General features: G+C 45.3%; 1 protein-coding gene across 1 annotated transcript in view; it reads left to right on the top strand.

Annotated features, from left to right (window-relative positions):
• The first annotated feature begins 612 nt into the window (after positions 1-612).
• LOC116980604 (immunoglobulin superfamily member 3-like) overlaps positions 613-9549 on the top strand; it is a 35906-nt gene continuing 26969 nt past the window's right edge. Inside the window, exon 1 of the mRNA XM_033032996.1 lies at positions 613-946. Within this exon, the coding sequence (XP_032888887.1) occupies positions 877-946 (70 nt within the window). The 5' untranslated portion in view covers positions 613-876. The remainder of the gene's footprint in view (positions 947-9549) is intronic.

The following is a 9549-nucleotide window of genomic DNA, read 5'->3' as shown; positions in this document are numbered from 1 at the left end:
GTGTGTGAAGTTGCGGGGAGGTTTACAATGTTTCTTATTTAATGTCCCTTGTCTAGTCTGAAATAAAGTTCATCATTGGATCAGAAGAAATATAATTGTGTGTGTTATATGATTATATACATTTATATCACATTCATGTATGTGTGTTTATAAACATTTTATTCTTTAACAAGAATTAACAGAATTATGAACTAACAGAATTATGAATCTAACCCTATATCACGCACAAAAACTTCCCCCGCAATGTCAATTACCCTGCGAGTCGGGTCGGGTCGGGTCGGTTCCGGTTACTACAAAATCAACTCAAACACTGCTTGTGAGCCATTTAAAAAGAAATGATTTAAAAAACATTAAAAAAGACAATTACCAGAGTCAAATTTTATTCTTGACAAGAAGTATGAACTGACAGAATTATGAATCTAACCCTATATCACACACACAAACTGTTGCCCCGCAACATTGATTACACTGCGAGTCGGGTCAGGTAGGCTCCGGTTACTAAAATGGGCGGGGGAAAATGCCCAGGATCCCCTCCGTAGCGTACTACACGTCAGCCCATTTCGCAGGAGTGGCCTATCTTGCTCTGCTCTAAGATCTTCGGTACAACCCACACACACCCTCATCGAGGTGCACCTTGTTTAACTAGTCCCTGCATTAGCAGCACCAAGCCACTGCAGATTGACGACTGCCGATTTCTGCAAAAGAAATGGCAGAACAGTAAAACTGGGATGCAGAACTTAAACAACTTGTGGCTGCAATGTTTTTTTTTTTACATAGAACTGCTGCTCAAATTCGCGGTTAAAAGAGACTGCCAGTCATTTCTGAAACTTCTGTAACGACTGAGTACAACCCAGACGGTTGCCCGGACTTACAGGGATGGAGTTGCCTCGTTCGACTTCTTTGAAGATTGCAAAGTTTCTGATATTCTCTCTGATTCTCTCGTTTGGTGAGTAGCCAGTTTATCGTTGTACCATGTTAGTCCTTGTGGACGGAGCACCTATGTCCCATGCTGGGAGATGTCACGCCTTGTTTTAACCTGTCAAGGTAATGACGGTTCTTAAAGCCGCACCTTTGGTAGAACTGCCCCTGTCGACTGCTATAAACCAGCAACAAGGAACTAAAGTATTCTGTGCTAGTAATTATTAAACGTCTCTGAGAAACGCTAGCTTGCATTTGTATTTGCATTTGTATATGAAATGTCACAAGTTATTTCTACAGTTTCAACAAAAAAAAGATTGAGATATTAATATCGGGCTAGTCACAAAGAGTCATAGAAACCGTCCCTTCGGTCCACCTTGTACGTGCTGACCTAGTCGGTACACTGTACGACTCTATGACTCGATTTGCCTGCATTTGACCCATAGTCCTCTAAACCGTTCCTATCCAATTACTTGTCCAAATGTTTTTTTTTAATCACGAGAGGAATGGATAGGACGAATGCACAGTCTTTTACCCAGGGTGGGGGAATCAAGAACCAGAGGACATATGTTTAAGGTGAGAGGGGAAAGATTTAAAAGGAACCTGAAGAGCAACTTTTTCAGTCAGAGGGTGGTGGGTGTATGGAATGAGCTACCGAAGGAGGTAGTTGGTGTAAGTAACCTGAAACAGGTATTTAACATTTACATGATGTAATTTACATTTACAACATTTAAAAAGACATTTGGACAGGTACATGGATAGTAATGTTTTAAAAGGATATGGACCAAACACAGGCAGGTGGTACTAGCATAGATAGGACATATTGGTCAGATGGGCTGAAGGGCCTGTTTCCACACTGTATGATACGACCCTAAGTCACAATTGTTTCTGCTTCAATAGCTTCCGCTGGCAGATTTAGCTTTTAGTTTAGAGATACAGCATGGAAACAGGCCCTTCAGCCCACTGAGTCTATGCTTACCATTGATCATCCATTCGCACTAGTTCTATGTTATCCCACTTTCTCATTAACTCCCTGCACAATTTACAGAAGCCAATTAACCTACAAACCTGCACGTCTTTGAAATGTGGGAGGAAACCGGAGCACCTGGAGGAATCCCATGCGGTCACAGGAAGAACGTGCAAACTCCACACACAGGCAGCATCTATTTGCCTGCCTTTGCCCCCATATCCCTCCAAACCTTGATTATTCAGTCAGAGGGTGGTGGGTGTATGGAATGAGGAGGAGGAGCCATCTTGGGGAGTGTACGGAGGAGGAGCCATCTTGGGGAATGGCTGCTAACCAGCAGCTGTCCGTTTAACTCACTTTTTTTTGGAGTTTTAGTAAGTCCTGTCCTTTGTCTGTTGGAGAATGGACTTTTTAATGTGAGGGGAAGGAGGTAATTATACTTCTAGGTCCCTACCTGGTCGGTGAGGCAGCTTTTTCTCCGGGCTGCCCCGTCGACCTGTCCTCGTGGCCTACCAGCAGGCGTGGAGCGCCGTTTCCTGGCGGGGACCGCCCAGCACCACGGCTTCGGTGGCGGCACAGCGCTGGGGCGCTATCGCGGAGCGGGCGATGCCTTGCCTGGGTCGCCGCGCTGGAGCTCCGGTGAGCTGTGACCGCTGAGATCAACACCTCCGGGCTGCGGGTCTGCGGAGCGGGCGGCGCCGACCCTAACATCGGGAGCCTGGGAGCTCCAAACCGGCGCGACCTTGTCGGCTTCGGAAGCTGCGGTCCCCAGTCAGGAAGCGGCCGTTCCAGGTGGCCCAGCCGCTGAGAGGACTCTCCCGACGCCGGGGCAACACCACCCGGTGAGAACGGCCAGGAACATCGGGCCTCCGTAGAGGCAATAGGCCTGACTTTGGGTGAACTGGGGATGGGGACTGGACATTGTGCCTTCCCCCACAGTGGTATCCATTGTGGGGGGATGATTTTTTTTTTGTGTGTAAGTAAACATGTTAGTCTGTGTCCAAGATGGCTGTCGGAAGGGAGAGTGAACGCTGGCGCGCTTTAGCTGCCGCTGCTCTCTCTTCACATTGTGTTTTTGATTTTTTGTCTTTGGATTGAATTCTGTTTTTAATTTGTGTTTTGTTATGTCTTTATTATTTATTTTATTCCGATTATATATTTTATTATTCTTGTTAATCTTTGTAAGGTGTCCTTGAGATTTTTGAAAGGCGCCCAAAAATAAAATTTATTATTATTATTATTATTATTCATATATCAATATAATGCCTTCCCTCTCACTTTATTCTCAAATTCAGTGAAGAGTGTTTTATTGTCCCAAACAGAATAATGAAATTCTTACTTGCAGCAGCACAACAGAATATGTAAACATAGTACTCTGTAAACAATATGATAAACAAAAAAAAGTTTAGTATATGTGTGTATATATATATATATAATATATTATATATATAATATATATATATATATATATGTATATATATATATATGTAATATATGTCTTATATATATTATATATATCTATATGTATATATATGATAGATATATAATATATATATATATATATATATATATATATATTAGTATATAGTATGTATATATATATATATATATATGTATATATATATGTGTATATATATATATATATGTATATATATATATACTAGACCAAGTGCAGACCCGTTGGGTCTGTTCCCCCAACGTTAGGTTATGGGGGGGGGAGGCGGCATGCAGCGTCACACACACTAACTATCCCCCCCCCCCGGCACTCACGCTAATTACCCCCCTTGATATTATATGAATATTATTAATTTGCTCCTTTTACCCCATAAACACCCTCTCTACTGACGCATAGCCCCCAACTTGCAGTCACACCTAGAGATGGGATGGGGGGGGGGGGGGGTAGAGAGTGAGGGCAGAGAGAGAAGGGGCAGAGACAGAGAGAGAGACAGAGACAGAGAGAGGGGCAAGAGGGAGAGGGGGGTGGAGAGGAGGAGAAGAGGGAGGGTGGGTGAGGGGGGAAAGGTGGGGGAGGAGGGGAGGAGAGAGAGTGGGTGAGAGTGAGGGGGAGAGAGAGGGGGAGAGGTGGGGAGCAGGGAGGGGGAGGTAGGGGGGAGGGAAGAGGGTAGGGGGTGTGGAGGGGGTTTAGGGGAGGGAGGGAGGGTGGGGGAGGGGAGAGAGAGGGGGGAGGGGGGAGGAGAGGGGGGATGGGAGGGGGAGGAGAGAGGGGGAGGAGAGAGGGGGAGGGGGGAGAGAGGGGGAAAGAGGGGGAGAGAGAGGGTGTGCTGAGAGGAGGGGGAGAGGTGGGGAGCAGGGAGGGGGAGGGAAGGGGGTAGGGGTGTGTGGAGGGGAGGGGGGTTTAGGGGAGGAATGGTGGGGGGGGGAGAAAAAGAGGGGAGAGAGAGCGGGGGGGAGAGGAGAGGAGAGAGGGGGGGAGAGGAGAGGAAAGGGGGGGAGAGGAGAGGAAAGGGGGGGAGAATAGGGGGGAGAACCTAAAAAGCATTTTAGAACCAAAAAAAGACACATTCTGCAAGCATTGTAGAACCAAAAGACACTTTTTGCAAACATTTTAGAACCAATAGACACTTTTTGCAAACATTTTAGAACCAATAGACACTTTTTGCAAACATTTTAGAACCAATAGACACATTCTACAAGCATTTTAGAACCACTAAGGACACTTACATTTGAGTAGATGTGTTCAGTGTTATTCACAGCTCAGAGAAACGTGACCCTCTGCCTTCCGCCATCTTGAAGAGACTATGAGGCACACCACTTCCTGGTTTTATAGTCCCTCCCCCCTTGCCGCCAGCAGGGGCAGCAGAGAGAATGGGGAATTTTGTAAAAACATTAATATCTCTGTCATTTTTCATCAACGGAAAAAATCCTCGGCACACATACGGCGGAGGGGGGCTCTGAGCAAGGTGGCCAAAAATTGACGGCCGTAGGTGGCGGCGTTCTCTCGGAAATCGCAGCACAGATGGCCAAAACCGGTCAAGAACAGACTTTTAGTAATATAGATATATATATATATAGTACTGAACTTTTCCTTGTTGATTATACTATATATTATGAACTTTGTTTATTATATGTGTGTGTGTGTGTGTGTGTGTGCGTTTTTCCATACACAATACACACACGCACACATATGTGTCTGAAGAAGGGTTTCGGCCCGAAACGTTGCCTATTTCCTTCGCTCCATAGATGCTGCTGCACCCGCTGAGTTTCTCCAGCATTTTTGTGTACCACACATATATATGTATACACACACATAAAAACACGCAACAATAGTGCAAAATTAAAACCAATGTAACCAAGTCCTTATAGTTCAGAGCATATTTGGAGGTTGTAGTATTCAATAGCCTGATGGTTGTTGTGAAGAAGCTGGTACTGATCCTGGATGTTACAGTTTTCAGGCTCCTGTACTTTCTTCCCGATGAGAGGAGTGAGATGAGAGCGTAGCCAGGGTGGTGTGGTCCCTGATGACGCTGGCTGTCTATTTAAGGCAGCAACTCCCGTAGTTCCCTTCAATGGTGGGGAGGTCAGTACTAGTTGAATGTCACAAAAAAATGCAGAAATTGTCACCACAAAATGTGACTGTGTCTGTACAGTAGCTGCTCTGAATAGTGCAACCAAACGCCGTCATTTTGACATTTTGAAGAAGGGTCTCGAACCGAAACGTCACCTATTCCTTTTCTCCAGAGATGCTGTCTGACCCGCTGAGTTACTCCAGGTTTTTGTGTCTATCTGCAGTCATTTCGACATATTTGTTATCTACAATCGTGGCATCTATATATCCAACAGACGTTGTTCAGTAATTGCTTGTGGGTTAGGTCCCTCTGAACTTTCAGTGAACTTCACTTATTAAGAAGTACTTTAGAAATACAAATAGATTGAATTATTTGGCCCCAGTGTAGAGTAATATGCCTCAGGAACAGGTCCAACACGTCCATGCCAGCAAAAATATACCCCATCAAAGTTAGTTCCATTTGTCTGCATTTGACCCATTTCCCTCAAAACCTTTCTTATCCATGTACTTGTCCAAATGTCTTTTAAATGTTGTTATTGTACCTGCCTCAACTCCCTTCTCTGGCAGCTCGTTCCATAAACCCACCACCCTCTGTGTGAAAAAGTTGCCCCTCAGGTTCCTATTAAATCTTGCCTCTCTTACCTTAACCCTCATTCCACTGGTTCTTGATTCCCCTGCTTTGGGTAAAAGACCCTATCTATTCCACTCATGATTTTGTACACCTCCATAAGATCACCCCTCACCCTCCCGCGCTCGCTCCAGGGAATAAAGCTCTAGCCTGCCCAACCTCTCCCTGTAGTACCCAGAGAAAACCCATGCGTTCACAGGGAGAACGTACAGACAGCACCTGCAGTCAGGATTGTACCCGGCGTTGTGAGACAGCAGCTCTACCGCTGCACCATTGTGTTGCTCATGTTTAGAGGAAATGGTTCAAGTCTCAGTCTTAGGCCTGGCTGGAGATTGGTGGTGTGACAGATGTCTGCGACATCACCTCATGCCTGTAGCTTCAATGAGGTTAAAAAGTGGTCAACAGATTTAATCATGCACATCATTTGCATCAGTTTGAAACCAAGTGTACGGTAACATCCTCTATCTGTTGGTGCAATTGTTCCGATAACCTATATGTTCAATGTATAGAGAAACAAAGAACTGCAGATGTGGTTAAAACATAAAAACGTTACTTTCGACTATAGAGATACAGCGCGGAAACAGGCCTTTCGGCCACCGAGTGATGAATGATCCCCATACACTAGCACTACCCTACACACTAGTGACTATTTACAATTTTTACCAAAGATAATTAACCTACAAAGCTGCATGTCTTTGTCGTGTGAGAGGAAACCCGGAGCACCTGGAGAAAACCCACACTGTCATGGGGAGAATGTATAAACTCCGTACAGACAGCACCCATAATCAGGATCAAACCTAGGTCTTAGGCACTGGAAAAGCCCTGTCCCACTGTACGGGTTCATTCAAGAGCTCTCCCAAGTTTAAAAAAAATCAAACTCGTGGAAGCACGTAGCGGGTACGTCGGAGCTCGGGGACATCTCTTAGAGGCTCATAACGCTAACGGCAGGTACTCGGGAAATGCGGTAAGCTCGGGAAGACTCGTGAAGATTTTTCAACATGTTGAAAAATGTCCACGAGAGCCCCAAGTACCTACGAGCGGCCATTACCGTAAATCTCTGAGTTCGAATCAGGGAGAACTCTTGAATGAACTCGTACAGTGAGACAGGGCTTTAAGGCAGCTCCTCTACCGCTGTGCCACCGTGCTGCCCTAGTTGGCGAGATGAGTTGTAGCGACTGCAGCCCTGATATGGAGGATGCCTTGTGTTGGTGCGTAAACAGCCCAGCTGGTACATTCGTGGTTGAAAAAGGATTCTGTGGATCAGGATGAGAGAATTCATTACGTTGTTGTGTACAGCAGGCTGCTGGAACTGGAATTTCTTGCTTCAAGAGCGAACTGACATGTGAATTAAACTCAGAAGAGGGAGTGGCAGTCAAGAAATCTGACAAAGATTACCTTTAGATAAAGGCACAAAATGCTGGAGTAACGCAGCGGATCAGGCAGAATCTCCGGAGAACATGGGTATATGATGTTTCAGGTCGGGATCCTTCTTCACATTCTGATCAGTCTGAAGTTCCTTGTTTCTAAAGATTACCTTAACCAAGTTAACTTAAACACAGCAGCATAGCTGGTGGAGCTGCTGCCTCACAATGCTTGAGACCAGGGTTCGATCCTCACCTCGGGTGCTGTCTATGTGTGAAGTTTGCACGTTCTCACTGCGACTGCCTGGGTTTCCTCCAGGTGCACTGGGCTCCTCCCACATCCCAAAGATGTGCGGGTTTGTAGGTTAATTGGCCCTCTGTAAATCACCCCTGGTGTGTAGGGAGTGGATGAGAAAGCGGGATAAAATTGAACTCGTGTGAACGTGTGATTTATGGTCGGCATGTACATAGAAACAAAGAAACATAGAAACATAGAAAATAAGTGCACGAGTAGGCCCTGCACCGCCACTTCGAGCCTGCACCGCCATTCAATATGATCATCCAACTCAGTATCCTATACCTGCCTTCTCTCCATACTCCCTGATCCCTTTAGCCACAAGGGCCTCTTAACTCCCTCTTAAATATAGCCAATGAACTGGCCTCAACTACCTTCTGTGGCAGAGAATTCCAGAGATTCACAACTCTCTGTGTGAAAAATGGTTTTCTCATCTCGGTCCTAAAAGATTTCCCCCTTATCCTTAAACTGTGACCCCTTGTTCTGGACTTCCCCAACATCGGCAACAATCTTCCTGCATCTAGCCTGTCCAACCCCTTAAGAATTTTGTAAGTTTCTATAAGATCCCCCCTCAATCTTCTAAATTCTAGTGAGTACAAGCCGAGTCTATCCAGTGTTTCTTCATATGAAAGTCCTGACATCCCAGGAATCAGTCTGGCGAACCTTCTCTGTACTCCCTCTATGGCAAGAATGTCTTTCCTCAGATTAGGAGACCAAAACTGTACGCAATACTCCAGGTGTGGCCTCACCAAGACCCTGTACAACTGCAGTAGAACCTCCCTGCTCCTATACTCAAATCCTTTTGCCATGAATGCTAACATACCATTCGCTTTCTTCACTGCCTGCTGCACCTGCATGCCTACTTTCAATGACTGGTGTACCATGACACCCAGGTCTCGTTGCATCTCTCCTTTTCCTAATCGGCCACCATTCAGATAATAGTCTAATTTCCTGTTTTTGTCACCAAAGTGGATAACCTCACATTTATCCACATTATACTGCATCTGCCATGCATTTGCCCACTCACCCAGCCTATCCAAGTCACCTTGGAGCCTCCTAGCATCCTCCTCACAGCTAACACTGCCCCCCAGCTTCGTGTCATCCGCAAACTTGGAGATGTTGCATTCAATTCCCTCGTCCAAATCATTAACATATATTGTAAATAGCTGGGGTCCCAGCACTGAGCCTTGCGGTACCCCACTAGTCACTGCCTGCCATTGTGAAAAGGACCCGTTTACTCCTACTCTTTGCTTCCTGTCTGCCAGCCAGTTCTCTATCCATATCAATACTGAAACCCCAATACCGTGTGCTTTAAGTTTGTATACTAATCTCATATGTGGGACCTTGTCGAAAGCCTTCTGAAAGTCTAGATATAACACATCTACTCGTTCTCCCTTATCCACTCTACTAGTTACATCCTCGAAAAATTCTATAAGATTCGTCAGACATGATTTACCCTTCATAAATCCATGCTGACTTTGTCCAATGATTTCACCACTTTCCAAATGTGCTGCTATCCCATCTTTAATAACTGACTCTAGCAGTTTCCCCACTACCGACGTTAGACTAACTGGTCTGTAATTCCCCGTTTTCTCTCTCCCTCCCTTTTTAAAAAGTGGTGTTACATTAGCTACCCTCCAATCCTCAGGAACTACTCCAGAATCTAAAGAGTTTTGAAAAATTATCACTAATGCATCCACTATTTCTGGGGCTACTTCCTTATGTACTCTGGGATGCAGCCTATCTGGCCCTGGGGATTTATCGGCCTTTACTCGGTGGGTCAAAGGGCCTGTATATCTAAACTAAACAATCGCTCAAAGAAAATTATGAAATGTTTACAATGAGGAAGTACAG

The sequence above is a fragment of the Amblyraja radiata genome, chromosome 14 (assembly GCF_010909765.2).
Source record: "Amblyraja radiata isolate CabotCenter1 chromosome 14, sAmbRad1.1.pri, whole genome shotgun sequence".
In the NCBI taxonomy this organism is placed as follows: Eukaryota; Metazoa; Chordata; class Chondrichthyes; order Rajiformes; family Rajidae; genus Amblyraja; species Amblyraja radiata.
Note: the sequence above shows the minus strand (reverse complement) of the source record. Positions and strands in the feature narration are given on the sequence as shown.